Source organism: Rhamphochromis longiceps, linkage group LG5 (genome assembly GCF_057381845.1).
Source record: "Rhamphochromis longiceps isolate RC_006_pf linkage group LG5, R_longiceps_female_GT1.1, whole genome shotgun sequence".
Lineage (NCBI taxonomy): Eukaryota > Metazoa > Chordata > Actinopteri > Cichliformes > Cichlidae > Rhamphochromis > Rhamphochromis longiceps.
The window spans coordinates 12374864-12390439 of record NC_140561.1 but is presented as its reverse complement, the minus strand read 5'-3'; the positions used below and the strand labels follow the sequence as shown (position 1 = coordinate 12390439).

Genomic DNA, 15576 nt, shown 5'->3' with positions numbered 1-15576 from the left:
CCACAGTTGGGAGTGATACACTACTCTCTACCAGTGAGCATTTTTATCACTCATTGGTAGAGAGTCTTCAAATTTTCTGCTTTTTTCTGGTAATTTTTTTGTGGTTTGTGTAGTTTTGCTTTAATATTGATGTTCATGTTGTGTTTGTTGTTTACTAAATGATGAGAACAGCTAACTAAACTGCAGTAAATCTGGTCAGTTTGAACAGAAATTCATTTTTGTTTTTATTAGTTTTTGACTTTGTAAAATTGGCAAATAGGACATTAAACTGTATGTACAGTCATAATGTTACAAAGAGTTGAACTCTGTGATGACCTTTGTGTTTTGTCCTGTGAAGGATCATTATGATTTTGGTATGAGAGCTGTTAAGACTGTGATCTCAGCTGCTGGAAACCTAAAAAGGGAAAATCCGAACATGAACGAGGTGCCATTATTTTTCTCTTGTGTGTATCTAGAAGTAGATTTGTGAGCTGTGAAAAATCTTTTGATTACAAATTTAAAAATGATATTATTTTTCAATCTGTCCTGTAGGAGCTGATTTGTCTTCGGGCCATTCAAGATGTCAATGTACCAAAGTTTTTACAGGACGACCTGAAGCTCTTCAATGGCATCGTGTCTGATCTTTTTCCCAAGATAAAACAGGAGCCGATCAATTATGGCACACTGGAAGAGTCCATTCGTAATGTCTGCACTGCGAAGAACCTCAAAGATGTCGATGGTCAGTGTTTCTAAAAGTGTTTCTTTTGTCTTTATTTTTGAATGAGTTAATAACAGAACTGGTGGGCATTCCAGGGTATATTAATAAGTGTATTCAGCTGTATGAAACCACTGTGGTGAGACATGGCCTGATGTTGGTGGGACCTTCTGGATCAGGGAAAACCAAAGTGAGTCATTTTCATGTTGTTCTTGTGTTTAATGTTTTTGTGTTACTTTATCTTAATAAACACTGTGCATTTTAGTGTTATGAGATTCTAGGTGCAGCAATAACAGCTCTGGAGGGCCAGCCCTCTGTGAGCGGTGGTGTTTACGAGGCTGTTCAAACATATGTCCTCAACCCAAAGTCAATTACCATGGGACAACTTTATGGAGAGTATGACCTGCTCACACATGAGTGGTAAGAATGCCCCTTCTGACACGATTTATAGAGGAGTTTAAAAAAAGGCACCAACATTTTGGCTTTTTTTCCACCCGTGTAGGACAGACGGTATCCTCTCGTGTCTTATTCGCCAAGGCGTAGCATCTATGGACCAGAAGAAAAAGTGGTACATGTTTGACGGGCCAGTGGATGCTGTGTGGATTGAGAACTTGAACACTGTCCTGGATGACAACAAAAAGCTTTGTCTCAGCTCTGGCGAAATCATTAAGCTCACCGACGTAAGATGAAGGTTTCGTTTTCCCAACCTTGGGTTTTCAGTCAGTCTGTTATCTCTTCACCAATTTTGTTTTGCATCTTTCTCGAGTAGGTAATGACCATGATGTTTGAGGTGCAGGACCTGGCAGTTGCATCTCCGGCTACAGTGTCTCGCTGTGGTATGGTTTACTTGGAGCCAAGTATTCTGGGACTCACCCCTTTCACAGAGTGCTGGCTGAGGCAGATTCCTAAAGCCCTGAAACCATACAAAGAGATGCTCAGCTCTCTGTTTGACAGGTTTCTGCAGGTAAAAGAGTAGTCAACATAACTGAGACAGTATAATATTAAAGCTTCTGGCTGTTACAGTGTTTATAAAAACAGTTTAATTCTCTGTATTTTATTCAGGACTCCATTACATTTGTCCGCACTTCAGTAAAGGAGGTCATCGCATCTCTGGACAGCAACCTTACCTGTAGTCTGCTTAAAATGATGGATTGCTTCTTCACTCCCTTCAATATTAAAGAGGTTTGTGTCAATCTTGGCTGTGTCAGAATGTCTCTTATAATACTCATCCTTCCCTCACAAGTCTTTCATCATTGTTTAGGGTGAGAGGCCACCACCTCAAGCGAAATTGGACCATCTAAAGGAGCTGATTGAGCCCTGGTTCTTTTTCTGTCTGGTGTGGAGTGTAGGAGCCACAGGAGATGCAGCTAGTTGCCAGCGCTTCAGTGCGTGGCTCAGAAGCAAAATGGGAGAAGAGAGGGTCAGCTTATCATCTTTGCTTTGGCATCCCAGACACATTGAATATATATTAAGTATAATATATGTTCACTGGATAATTTTTGACAGCAGTTTATTTCAACATTGTAAATGTATTTCTCCTTCAGATCAACTTGTGTTTTCCAGAAGAAGGCTCGGTGTATGACTACAGACTTGATGATGGAATAAGGAATCAGGATGGTGACGATGAAGATGAGGGAGGAAAAGTAAACGAACAGAAATTTTTGCATAGATGTTAGATGAAACTATCGCTTCATTTTTTGCTGAGTCAGCCTTTTTTCTGTACTATAGGTCCAGTGGGTCAGCTGGATGAAGTATGCAGAGAGTGTAGTAATCACCCCAGAAACAAATTTTTCAGACATTATTGTTCCAACTGCAGACACAGTGAGAATGTCTTTCCTGTTGGATATGCTTTTAACCAACAAGAAACCTGTGAGTGCAGCTTCCTGTGATTAAAGTAATTTTTAAGGTTTTCAATGGAAAGTTGAAAATGTTGAAAAGATTAAAACAGTTTAATCTGTTTAATGTGTGTGTGTTTCCAGGTGCTCTGTATTGGGCCAACTGGCACAGGAAAGACCCTGACCATGTCAAATAAGTTGCTAAATAGCATGTCTGCTGAGTATATCACACACTTCCTCATGTTCTCTGCCCGCACTTCAGCCAATCAGACTCAAGATTTCATTGACAGCAAAGTAGACAAAAGGTACCGAGATGTGTTCCAAATTAAACCAACTAGATATTTTCAGCAAGGCAACAATATCGCTGAGCCTCGCCCTTTGATTGGTGCATGTGCTTGTGTGTCAGGTGGAAAGGTGTGTTTGGACCTCCAATAGGGAAGTACTTTGTATTTTTCATCGATGACCTAAACATGCCCATGTTGGAGACCTATGGGGCTCAGCCTCCCATTGAACTGCTGAGGCAGTGGATGGACCACGGAGGCTGGTACGACAGGACTCAGATAGGTGAGAGCTTTCAGCCTATTTCATGTTCTCACTTTTACTGTTCCCAGGAATATTTCTGTGTAAACATTTGAACCTTTTAGCTTCATTTTGTATTAATTGCCTAGTTGTACCATCTGAGGACATTCTTACAACATTGATCGTTCATGTTCCAACACTAAAATTTGTGTTTTATTTCAATATTTTGGATCAGAAATGAAGCGTTCTCTTTTTGTTGGTACACAGGGACTTTCAGGCAACTAGTGGATATCAATTTTGCCTGTGCCATGGGACCCCCAGGTGGAGGGCGAAACCCGATAACTCAGCGCCTCACACGCCACTTCAACTTCTTGTCGTTTACTGAACTGGATGATGCCAGCAAGAAAAACATTTTTTCTACCATTCTAGGAAGTTGGATGGGTAAGCAGAACTACCGAGTCCTACCACTGGGTTTGAATTTAAGACCACATGTTAACGTTATGTTAGTGAATGCAGGATAGATATTAGCCTAAAAACCATTCTGGCTCATTATTTGTTCTCTTTCACATGGAAATATGAATAAAAAGGAACCAGGCAGTGAGTTTAGGGATAGAGAAAATGGAAATGTTCCTAATACTCAGTCAGTTTTATACGTGTTTCTTTAATACAAAAAGAACTAAAGTGTTTTTGAATTATGGTCAGGTAAAACAGCTCAATTGTTAAATGGAGGATTTTGGAAAAAACAAACTTGGACCAGTGCTTTGTGAAAGTCTTCCAATCTAATGCATTTCTTTATTTCTCTGTGTGTCTCTCTATCTCTCTCTTTTTTTCCTATCAGCACCCGTACCAACAATCCAGCCACTGAATGAGTCTCTTGTAGATGCCACTATCCGAGTCTACTCTACCATTACCTCCCAGTTGCTCCCAACTCCAGCCAAATCCCATTACACTTTCAATCTCAGAGATCTATCCAAAGTCTTTCAGGGCATCCTCATGGCTGAAGCTAGAATGATAGAGGTGAGTCTGACATGATTAGTTATGTTGGTAGTTATGATTAAATAGTCATATTTATAATGTTGAATACATTGTAGGTCTATCCTTTCGTTTCCTAATGTCACATGACTTTATTCTTTACTGTAACCAATGAAATAAGTAATGTCATTACATTATAGCACTTTAAGATCGACCTGCAAAACTCAGACGACAGGACTTACAGATATGAGCAGAGCATTAATAATTCAGTGGCAACTGCTGAGATTATTTTAAAATCCCAAGTCCAAAGTTAGCTTTTTTGTTTGGGTTTTTTTGCTTGTTTATTTTAGGATAAAGTACAGCTGCTCCACCTGTGGTACCACGAAAGCTGCCGGATTTTCCAGGACCGCCTGGTGTGTGATGAGGATAGAGAGTGGTTCAAAGGGGTCCTGAAAGACTGCATTGAGGAATTTGACTGCTGCTTTGAAGAGGTTGTCCCCTGCCATCCTGTTTTGTACGGAGATTTCATGGATCCCAGAGCTGACCACAAAGGCTATAAACTCATAGATGACAAAGAGAAGGTGAGCGCTGTTACTCCAGCCTTAAAAATTGTTTCGGTGGGTGATTTTTTTTTTTTTTTTCACTTTTTCAAACAGCTGATTTATAATCATGGATCTTTTTCTGTTGGCCTCATGAATGTGTTTTTGTCCTTTCAGCAGAACTAATTTTAATCTTGTTTTTCTTTATATGAAATTGTCTAGTTGGTAAAAGTAATGGAGGAGTACATAGAAGACTACAATCACATCAGCATGACCAAGATGAAACTGGTGCTCTTTATGGATGCCATTGAGCACGTGTGTCGTATCAGGCGGATCTTGCGGCAGCCCCTAGGCAATGCCCTGCTCCTTGGAGTGGGTGGCAGTGGACGCCAGTCACTCACTAAGCTGGCCTCTTATATGTAAGATTCCTATCATTCTTATAGCTGAGATGTATTTGAGATGTAGATTCAGTAACATACAACTATCAGCCTTTGGTTGCTTTTATTTTACGTTAAAGTTTAATTGTTATAGAAACATGGAGAATGTGCTCCAATCATGTTGTGGCTCAGCTTTCACAAAGCATTTGTTCATACTCAGATCAGAATATGAGTGTTTCCAGATTGAGCTCTCTAAGAACTATGGCCACACTGAGTGGAGAGAAGATATTAAAAACATCATGTTTAAGGCAGGCCTCCAGAACCAGCAGATCACCTTCCTCTTTGTAGACACACAGGTATACTGCCGCACATTCTTACCATCTGATATTCTTGACTGTATAATAAGCTGAAGAAACTACATGTGTGGATATGTACTTTTACTTACTACGCAAAACCTGAGTCAATTTTTAAACTCACTGTTAAAAGTTAACTGTTAAATGTCCAATCACCAGATTAAGAGTGAGTTGTTCCTGGAGGATATCAACAGCATTTTGAATAGCGGTGATGTGCCCAACCTGTATGCATCAGATGAGCAGGAGCGTATCCTGATGGGAATGAAGCCAGTGGTGCTAGACCTGGGCCACCAGCCAACTAAAGCCAATCTTATGGCTGCCTACATCAGGAGAGTTCGCAGCAATATTCACACTGTTCTCTGCATGAGGTTAGTAACGCTGAGTTTTAATGTGTAATCTCCCTTTCCTGCTGCTTATATTTGCATTCTTCTTTTTTTCCACTACAGTCCCATCGGTGAGGTGTTTCGTGCACGAATGAGGCAGTTTCCTTCACTGGTGACGTGTTGTACCATAGACTGGTTCAGCACTTGGCCAGAGGAGGCTCTCCTGGCTGTGGCCACATCATTTCTTAGTGAGATACCTCAAGTGGAAGCAAACCCAACTGCCATGAGGGGACTGGTGAGAATCCTGGATTTTGTGTCTATGCATGTAGACAAAGCCAGAAAGCACTATGTTCAAAGTATATGTAATAAAAATAAGACATTGTAGCAACCATGGTGATAGCTTTCACACATTTAAAGATGAAGCCAATTTGCCACCGGTGTTAAGTTTGAGAGTTAGCATTGTATACTTTCCTTTTTCATGGGTTAATTGATCATTTTTATTCCCTATATAGTCAGCATCTGTCTTTATGCTTTCTTTTTTCACATTAAGGGCCAAATAAGTTAAAAAAAAAAAAAAAAAACCCATCCTGCTCTGTTCTAAAATCCTTCATTATTTGCAACTATGCACAAAATTGTTCAGACCTAAGAGATAAAAATGAATCGTTTGGAAATTTTAGGGAAAATGTACAGTAATCTGAAAAATTACTCTTAAACTGTTACGGGTTTGTGTTTTGCTGTGCCAAGAATCTGCATTTCTGCTTCTGCTGTTTGGATTTAGAGCAAATGTAAACGTTTCTGATGCATTAATATACACAAAAAGCAGCTTCCAGGTCTCTACAACACAGTTTTATCCTTTGATTTTGTAAGGTGACACAAATAGCTACACTAGTGACTATATTTTTTTTTTCCTAACTGATTTTTTTTTTGTAGACAACAATGTGTGTGAGGATTCACCAGATGGTGGCCAGGAAGAGTGAACAGTACATGGCTGAACTCTCTCGACACAATTATGTCACACCTAAAAGCTACCTGGAACTGTTCAAAATCTTCTCAGATCTCATTAGACGCAAAAAACAAGAGCTGTCTGGTTCTCGACAACGCATGAATACTGGTCTGGAGAAGGCAAGGCATTGTATAATAACAAGAAAATTCATGGTTCACGGTTTAAATTCATGCATTTAATGAGAAGTCTTAGTTGAATGTCTGTTATATGATGGTCCTGTAGCTTCTTAGCACTGCTGAAGGTGTGAGTAAAATGCAAGAGGAGCTGGAGACCATGAGACCTCTTTTGGAGGAGGCTGCTAAGGACACTAAAGTTACCATGGAGACCATTAAAGTAAGAAAACATTAATGTAGTTTTCTTGACCACAATACAGTCAGAGTTAGAGCAACCAAATCTGGGACCAGTTTCTTTTGTTCAGCATTGTATGAGATGTGTATGCTTTGTATGTGTATGTTGAGTGTAATTCTTACTCTACATTACTAGAAAGACACAGTGGTTGCAGAGGAGACCCGTAGGTCAGTGCAAGAAGAGGAGGCAAAAGCTTCAGAGAAGGCCCGTGTTGCAGGAGCCATTGCAGCAGATGCTCAGAGAGACTTAGACGAAGCTCTGCCAGCCTTGGATGCCGCCCTGGCCAGCCTCAAGTCACTCAACAAGAATGATGTCACTGAGGTCAGGGATTTTGATAATGACTGGCTAAGATATTTCTCACATATCAGATATGTGCAGATGTACAGTATCAGTAACTTTTTAGTTGTTTTTTGTTTGGGGGGTTTATATAGGTGCGAGCCATGCAGCGACCTCCTCAAGGTGTAAAGCTGGTTATTGAAGCAGTGTGCATTATGAAAGGCATCAAACCCAAAAAGGTACCCGGGGAGAAACCTGGCACCAAGGTTGATGACTACTGGGAGCCTGGGAAGGGTCTGCTCCAGGACCCTGGAAAGTTTCTGGAAAGTCTCTTCAAATATGATAAGGTGTAGTATGTATTGACGAGAACGTTATTGTTGACTTTCTCAGATTTGAGTTTATGCTTCAAGTTTCAGTGTTTGATGTTTGCAGTGTATTAAAAGCAGCTTTTTCTGCCTCCTATACTGCAGGATAACATCCCAGAGAATGTGATCAGCTTAATCCAGCCATATATAGATAATGAGGAATTTCAGCCAGCTTCCATTGCCAAGATTTCCAAAGCTTGCACTTCCATTTGCCAGTGGGTGCGAGCCATGCATGCATATAACTTTGTGGCGAAGGCTGTGGAACCTAAAAGGGTAAAACTGTGTTAATTATTTATGTGTGACATACAATTGATATAGTAATATGTCTTTCAGATAACAGAGTCATCAAAACAGTAAATGTGTAAATTTGCGTGCAGATAGCTCTCCAGGCAGCCCAAGAGGACTTAGCAGAAACCCAGCGAAATCTGGATAAAGCCAAAGAGAAACTGGCAGGAGTTGAAGCTGGGATTGCCACTTTGCAGGCCAAGTACCAGGACTGCCTAGCTAAGAAGGACGAGCTGGACAATAAGTATCAACTATGTGAGGCTCGCCTCGTCCGAGCAGACAAGGTCAGACAACTGGGAGTAAAAATTACAGTTACAACCCACATGGCCAAATCAAGCAGTTAGAAACAACACATTAACTTATATAGTAATGCAATTGTTTCAGTCTATATACTAAAACTGTTTGGAACATATACATAAATATGAAAAAATAAAACAACAGAAAGCAGAAAGGTTTACGATACCAGTTACTATGTGTCCTTAAATGTTAGTCTGTTTTTATATTTCCCAGCTTATTGGTGGATTGGCAGATGAAAAAGTGCGTTGGAAGGAGACAGTACAACATTTGGATTACATGATCAGTAACGTAGCCGGTGACATGCTTCTGTCTGCAGGATATATTGCATACTTGGGACCCTTCACTGTAAGTTTATCATAATAAAATGTTGCACTGTATCTGTCTATATTCCTCATTTTAGCATGTCTCCATCTGGTCCTCTCCCACAATACAATATACTGTATATGCAGTTATCAATGAAGCATAATTTGTGTGTTGATTATTTTTGTTTTTGTTTTTTTGTTTGTTTGGGGTTTTTTTTGGGGGGGGGGGGGGGGGGGGCAGGGAGAGTACCGAGCAGCCATGGCTAAAGAATTGCTGAAAGGTTTCAAAGAGCTGGGTGTTCCACACACTGATGTACCCAACCTGGTCAGCACTCTGGGAGATCCAGTGAACATCCGCACCTGGCAGGTTGGAGGCAATTTATTCATAGGAGTGCCTTATTTTGTTTTTTCACCCTTTCTGGGTTAATTTGACTTTTTATTGTGTTAATGTTATTTTTTATTTCTATGTGCCTGTAGATAGCAGGTTTGCCCAAGGACAACCTTTCTGTGGAAAATGGTGTGATTTCTCAGTACTCTCTGCGCTGGGCCCTCTTCATTGATCCTCAGGGACAAGCAAACACATGGATTAAAAACATGGTGAGGTCAAACTGTGCTGATTATGTCAAAACTTGAGAGAAGAAAAAGAGCAGTATTTGGATATACACTGCCCAAAAAAGATAAAGGAACACTTTAACATACATTTAACTATACAGATATTTGCTTGGGATTGTGTTAGGAATTACAGGATGCCACATTGTTTGATGGAAATGAAAATGATTGACCTACGGAAGGCTGAAAAGATGAGAAGGGGAAGATGTCAGTGGCCTCTACCTGTAAAATTATTGCTGTTTTTGCCTCATTGACCCTCCAGTGTACCTGTTGTTAGTGTCATTAACACCAAAGCAGCTGAAACTGAAACTGACCCCAACCGCTACTTAACTGACCACATCAATATCCCATAAGTTTAACTATCTTGATGCTATAGTCTGATTAAAAAGTGTTCCTTTAATTTATTTTTTTTAATGTGATATGTAATTATATGATCAAGTGTCAGTATCATAAAGTTTCTAGTGCACATAATTAATATGTTAACAACAACATCACAGGTACCTGCAGTGATGTGTAACAAACTCTGGACATATTATTAACACATACATGCTTAAATAGATTTTTGATTTACTGCTTACTCATAAATGTTTCCTGTGGTCACCCAGGAAAAGGACAGTGGGTTGGAGGTTGTGAAACTCAGTGACCGGGACTTCCTGCGCAGGCTTGAGAATGCAATCCGCTTCGGTAAACCCTGCCTCTTAGAGAATGTGGGGGAAGAACTAGATCCTGCTCTAGAACCTGTCCTGTTACAACAGGTAATTACTCACACACCTGCTGCAAACAAATGGTTCTTTTTATTTCAGTGTTATTCACCTTTCTAACACACCACTATGTTTATCTCACACCTATTAAGACTTTTAAGCAGCAAGGCCATACTTTACTGAAACTGGGCGATTCACTCATCGACTACCACGAGTCTTTCAAGATGTACCTCACAACCAAGCTGCCCAACCCACACTACTCTCCAGAGTTTTCTGCCAAAGTCACACTCATAAACTTCACCCTGTCACCCAGGTAACACACATTTTAATTTTAGTATCTGCTGTGATTATAATTTATTTAGTCCATAACTGAAAAGATTGGCAGGATGTTAAAATGTAATTGCTTGGACATTGTCCTGAATCCTGCAAACCTGTTTCTGTTAGTGATACTTACTCATACGGTCTGAATTTGTGGGACTGTGCATTCTATTTATATTCAGTGGTCTACAAGACCAGTTGTTGGGGATGGTGGTGGCTAAAGAGCAGCAAGACTTGGAGGTTGCAAAGAACCAGCTAATCACCAGCAATGCCAAGATGAAGCAGGAACTGAAAGAAATTGAGGATGAGATACTGTTCCGACTCAGCTCCACAGAAGGCAATCCTGTGGACAATGAGGAGCTCATCCGAGTGTTGGAGGCTTCGAAGATCAAAGCTGGAGAGATCAAGGTCAGGCAGTGGAAAAGTTTTGTGTCCAATATTGTATATCGGGGAAGTGTTTAAATAATTTTCTTTACACCCTTGTTCATAAAATGTTGGTGATGCATCATTAAACTTTTAAGCCACATTTGCTCTGTTTTCGATGTTGGGGTTTCTGGCAGGCTAAAGTGAAGGCAGCAGAAAAGACAGAGCAGAACATTGATGCTGCCCGTCTGGAGTATGTCCCTGTGGCTGTGCGTGCACAGATCCTCTTCTTCTGCGTGTCAGATCTGTCCAATGTTGACCCAATGTACCAGTACTCTCTGGAGTGGTTCCTGGGAATCTTTTTGTCTGGTATTGCCAACTCTAGAAGTGCAGGTAGTCAGCAAGATTATACACTGAACTACATGTGTGAAGATAACAAAATCACAAGAACCAGATGTGAACAATGTTATGGTAGCACCTTTTTTCTTGACATATTTCACACAGACACAGTGGAGGAGAGAATCTGGAACATCAATGAATATTTCACCTTCAGCCTCTATGGTAATATATGTCGCAGCTTGTTTGAGAAACACAAACTGATGTTTGCCTTTCTCCTGTGCGCTCGCATCATGATGAACGACAAAAAGATTGACATGGTGAGTAACGGCAAGAAGGGGATCTGTCATCTTCTTTAAGCAGCCTAAATACACGTGATGAAGCTGCATCGCCTCCTTTTGACAGGTCGAGTGGCGCTACCTGTTGTCTGGAGCAATGCCTGTCCAACAGCTGGCCAACCCAGCAGTAAGCTGGCTGTCAGAACGTGCCTGGCAGGACATTTTAGGCCTCAGCACTCTGAAAAATTTTTCTAACCTGGCGCAAAGCTTCCCTGAACATCTGGAGGGCTTCAAGAAAATTTTTGACAGTAGCCAGCCTCACAGGCATGTAAAGCCAAACACCGTGCTAACACATTCACACTTTGCACCTTCATTTGTACGTTGCAGAAGCTGTGAGTGTCTAACAAGCTGTGCTTATGTCTGTATATTTGCCTAAAGGGAGCCCCTCCCAGGAGCGTGGGATGTCATCCTGGACTCTTTCCAGAAGCTGTTGGTCCTGCGCTGTCTGAGGGCTGACTGCCTCATTCAAGGCCTGCAGGACTTTGTTGCTGCTGAGTTAGGACAGCGCTTCATAGAGCCTCAGGTAAAGTACTTCTCCCGTCTTAAAATGCATAGTAAATCTCAGTTGTGTGCAGTAACATGACACTATGACACAGTATGTGATAACATCAATTATGGCTTATTTCTCTTTCCATCTTTCTGCAGACATCAGACCTGTCTGTCGTCTTCGCAGAGTCATCTTCCTCCACTCCCCTGATCTTTGTTCTGTCCCCTGGCACCGACCCTGCTGCTGACCTCTACAAATTTGCTGATGTCATGCAATTCTCCAAGAAAATGAGCGCCATCTCTCTTGGCCAAGGCCAGGTCAGTTTTAGAAGGGGGGCCTGGGAATTCTCACTCTCTCTCACACACACACTCTGACTCACAGGAATCTGCTGTAAATCACATTTTCACTGAACCAGGCCAGTGTCATTTGTCTTGGTGAGAATGAGAATGAGAGCACCGCTGTGCTAATTGTTTTCACTATTTATGACCATTCCAGGACAATGTACTCTAGGGGCCATAAATGAGCTTAAGAAGCTTGAATGATAAATGCAGACTCAGTGTCCAAAAACCTTAAACCGTGCTGGCAACATTCTTCTAGCAGCACACTTTAGACGTTCAATAGACATTAGCATCACATTACTTGCAATTACGTGATCTTGGCTCGTGTCAGGCTTTTTGTATCCCCCTTCTCAATTTCTGTCTTTCAACTGAGTGTCCAAAACCTTTCAGCTGTAGGCAGATGCACTGAGGCCCACAGTCAAAATATTATTTATGAGACCAGCTTCTCCAATAATGATTAAACCTATCAGAAATGCTGTCATTTGTGTGATTCAGGGCCCCTGGGCTGAGAGTATGATGCACGATGCCATGGAAAGAGGTCACTGGGTTTTTTTCCAGAACTGTCATCTGGCACCCAGCTGGATGCCTACCCTGGAGAGACTTATTGAAAACATCAACCCACTAAAGGTGACAACAAGAGGACACAAATATAAACCAGAAGCAAAACAGATCCTCAGTGTGTATATGCTAGACTAGCCAAGGACACAGAGCTTTTTCATCCTTTATATTCCAAGGGAAAAATCTGTCTCTTTTCCTGTACAGGTGCACGAGAACTTCCGCCTGTGGCTCACAAGTCTTCCCAGCAATAAGTTCCCGGTGTCTGTTCTGCAGAATGGTTCCAAGATGACCATTGAACCTCCAAGAGGCATCAAGGCCAACCTACAGAAAACCTACATGAGGCTCACTAATGATTTTCTCTCCTCTTCCACCAAGGTCTGTCTCAAGTACTTCTAGTGTCTCTGATTGGTTTCCCATATTTAGCTCCTGCTGCTTTGGTTTGACAACATATAGTAAAGTCTTCTCAAACCAGTGTGTAGATTTGCTATGAATGGTTCCTCTACTCTTCTTTCTTGTCTAGACAGCAGACTTTAAGTCTTTGCTGCTGTCTCTCTGCCTGTTCCATGGAATTGCTTTGGAGAGACGAAAGTTTGGCCCTTTGGGCTTCAACATTCCCTATGAGTTCACTGATGGCGACCTGAACATTTGTATCAGCCAGCTCAAAATGTTCCTGGATGAGTACCAGGACATCCCATACAAGGTGGAGGCAACACTTCTGTCTCTGTTTCATTACCTATTTGAAGATGATGTTTCAAATTGCTCCTACTTATACATACTGTTTCTTACAGTTATAAGAATGTTTCTTACAGATAGTTGATGTATAAGCTATAAGCAGAAACACAGGCCATCTAGGAAAGACGCCTGTGTTCTGGTTTTTGGTAGAAATTATGTGTGTGCATCTGCCTGTGCTGAGCATGTTCATTTGTCTGTCTCCCATTGCTGTCCTCCACCTGTCCAGGTTCTAAAATACACTGCAGGAGAGATTAATTATGGTGGCCGTGTGACAGATGACTGGGACAGACGATGTCTGCTCAGTGTGGTGGAGGACTTCTATTGTCCTGCTGTCCTCAGTAGTGATCACGTCTACTGTGCATCTGGAGTCTACCGGCAAATAGACACAAAACTGGATATCAAGGTTAGATAAACTCAGAACTCTCTGTTTACTATACATAATTTTGAGTTTATAACAGGCTATTGATTGTGAGACAAGCAAAGTATAAAAGGGAAGTGTGTGCCTTATCAAACTTAAATAGGGGCATACAGTATGTTTGTTTTAAAAAACAGAAAAGAGTCATGCTATATGCATTTTTTGGAAGTAAGGCTAAGTTAGCCAAGCCTGGGGGGAAACATCAGTCATGTAAAACACCATGAGTCACACAGCCATCAAATACAAATCAGTCATAGAGAACAAAAGTTTCCACAGTTCAGAGAAGTTAAACTATCACATGAGTTACTGTGCTGCAATGCCACAGTGTGTTTCCCTTTGTGTGAGTTTGTTCTTTAACAAGTTCACAACAATAGAAACTGTTTTCTCTCTTCTTGCTGCCATTCTCAAACAAGGAAATATAACAAGAGAGGCGGTGAGTATTTGCCTGCAGTAACACAGATTGCAGAAAAGCCTGAAAGCTTGTGATTTAAGCTTAGACTAGAAATGCAGTCCAATCAAGACATTTTGTTAAAAATGCTGTAAAATGTTAACTCTGATCATGTCAAACACTGACTGCTTGACTGACTCGCTGTCATGGCAATTGTGACCCTAGGGTTATTTGGCATACATTCGTGGTTTGCCCATCAATGACACACCTGAGATCTTTGGTCTCCATGACAACGCTAACATCAGCTTTGCTCAAAATGAGGCCTTTGGCTTGTTAGAAGCTGTGGTTCGTCTCCAGCCCCGAGCTACATCTGCTGAGGGCAAAACTCTTGAGGAGGTACCGATACAGATTCATTTGTCTTTAGATGTCTTTATTATTACTACTAGCATCATGTTATTGATTGCTTAATAATTCAATTTAGCACTAATTGTTATTGATTGCTTTGTAATTAAATAGAGTTTGAGAGGTGCGGGGCATGTGATGTGTTGTCTATGATCTGTTTTTCTTTCTTCGCTACAGATAGTGGAGGAGATAGTGGCAGGCATCGTTGAAAAGATCCCTCCTCCTTTTGACATTGAAGAAGTGATGGGAAAATACCCGGTGCTCTACGAGGAGTCCATGAACACTGTGCTCATCCAGGAGGTCATCAGGTAACATTAGGCTGTACTATTAGTCAGAAATTTGTCCAGAGTGAGTCTGGAGGCTGAAGGTCCCAGAATCCGACTTAGCATCTCCCGAGTCATTCGTATTGATCAGCAAACTTTTTTTTTTTTTGTATATATAGAGAGTAGAAATATTTTGTCCATTAAGTGAAGGTTTTTTGTTATCACGAAGAAATTTGAGGAGGAATGAAACATACGGGGTCATTTCATCATTCCTCTGCAAGGTGAATGCTTATCTGTTTTTGTGGAACTATGCACAAAAAGAAATTTTTGCACATTAATCAACCTGATCTGGGAGTGTCTCATTACCTCACACATATTAGTAGATTTCTGGTAAGTCATGCCCTGAAAATTGCGTTTTACTCAAACTGTGGGCATGTGGTTATTAGTGCTTTAGTAACTTGTAATTGTGTTTGTTTGTTTTTTATCTTTCAGATATAACAAGCTGCTGGAGGTCATCTCTCTGAGTCTCAGAGATATTGTGAAGGCTTTGAAAGGTTCAGTGGTGATGTCATCCGCGCTCGAGCTTATGGCCCGCAGCTTATTCAACAATGCGGTGCCTGATATGTGGAAAGCCAAGGCAAGGCACACACAGCTGTTACTTTACATGTGACTCACTTTGTAGCAGGGGCTGCACATGTGAATGTATTCTCTTTTTTTCTCTCTGTTGTTATCCTTTTTTTTCTTCAAATTTTTGTATCACTAGATTGTGCACACTTGTGACTTGAATATTTGAAGTGCCATTTCACTGGGCAGAAAATCAAATAAAGATATTTCTGTTCT

General features: G+C 41.0%; 1 protein-coding gene across 1 annotated transcript in view; it reads left to right on the top strand.

The window, feature by feature from the left end:
• Positions 1-15576, top strand: part of dnah1 (dynein, axonemal, heavy chain 1) — a 38312-nt gene that overhangs the window by 21449 nt on the left and 1287 nt on the right. Inside the window, exons 33-75 of the mRNA XM_085407797.1 lie at positions 338-424; positions 532-718; positions 793-884; positions 960-1114; positions 1197-1374; positions 1464-1658; positions 1757-1876; positions 1956-2114; positions 2239-2337; positions 2423-2563; positions 2674-2834; positions 2936-3093; positions 3316-3489; positions 3887-4065; positions 4371-4601; positions 4782-4978; positions 5157-5292; positions 5449-5657; positions 5736-5907; positions 6543-6734; positions 6838-6948; positions 7099-7284; positions 7395-7586; positions 7710-7877; positions 7982-8173; positions 8400-8531; positions 8730-8855; positions 8966-9085; positions 9703-9852; positions 9951-10111; positions 10299-10524; positions 10677-10872; positions 10984-11135; positions 11221-11421; positions 11536-11676; positions 11799-11957; positions 12474-12605; positions 12741-12911; positions 13057-13236; positions 13495-13671; positions 14297-14467; positions 14651-14781; positions 15229-15373. Of these exons, the coding sequence (XP_085263923.1) occupies positions 338-424; positions 532-718; positions 793-884; positions 960-1114; positions 1197-1374; positions 1464-1658; positions 1757-1876; positions 1956-2114; positions 2239-2337; positions 2423-2563; positions 2674-2834; positions 2936-3093; positions 3316-3489; positions 3887-4065; positions 4371-4601; positions 4782-4978; positions 5157-5292; positions 5449-5657; positions 5736-5907; positions 6543-6734; positions 6838-6948; positions 7099-7284; positions 7395-7586; positions 7710-7877; positions 7982-8173; positions 8400-8531; positions 8730-8855; positions 8966-9085; positions 9703-9852; positions 9951-10111; positions 10299-10524; positions 10677-10872; positions 10984-11135; positions 11221-11421; positions 11536-11676; positions 11799-11957; positions 12474-12605; positions 12741-12911; positions 13057-13236; positions 13495-13671; positions 14297-14467; positions 14651-14781; positions 15229-15373 (6942 nt within the window). The remainder of the gene's footprint in view (positions 1-337; positions 425-531; positions 719-792; positions 885-959; positions 1115-1196; positions 1375-1463; positions 1659-1756; positions 1877-1955; positions 2115-2238; positions 2338-2422; positions 2564-2673; positions 2835-2935; positions 3094-3315; positions 3490-3886; positions 4066-4370; positions 4602-4781; positions 4979-5156; positions 5293-5448; positions 5658-5735; positions 5908-6542; positions 6735-6837; positions 6949-7098; positions 7285-7394; positions 7587-7709; positions 7878-7981; positions 8174-8399; positions 8532-8729; positions 8856-8965; positions 9086-9702; positions 9853-9950; positions 10112-10298; positions 10525-10676; positions 10873-10983; positions 11136-11220; positions 11422-11535; positions 11677-11798; positions 11958-12473; positions 12606-12740; positions 12912-13056; positions 13237-13494; positions 13672-14296; positions 14468-14650; positions 14782-15228; positions 15374-15576) is intronic.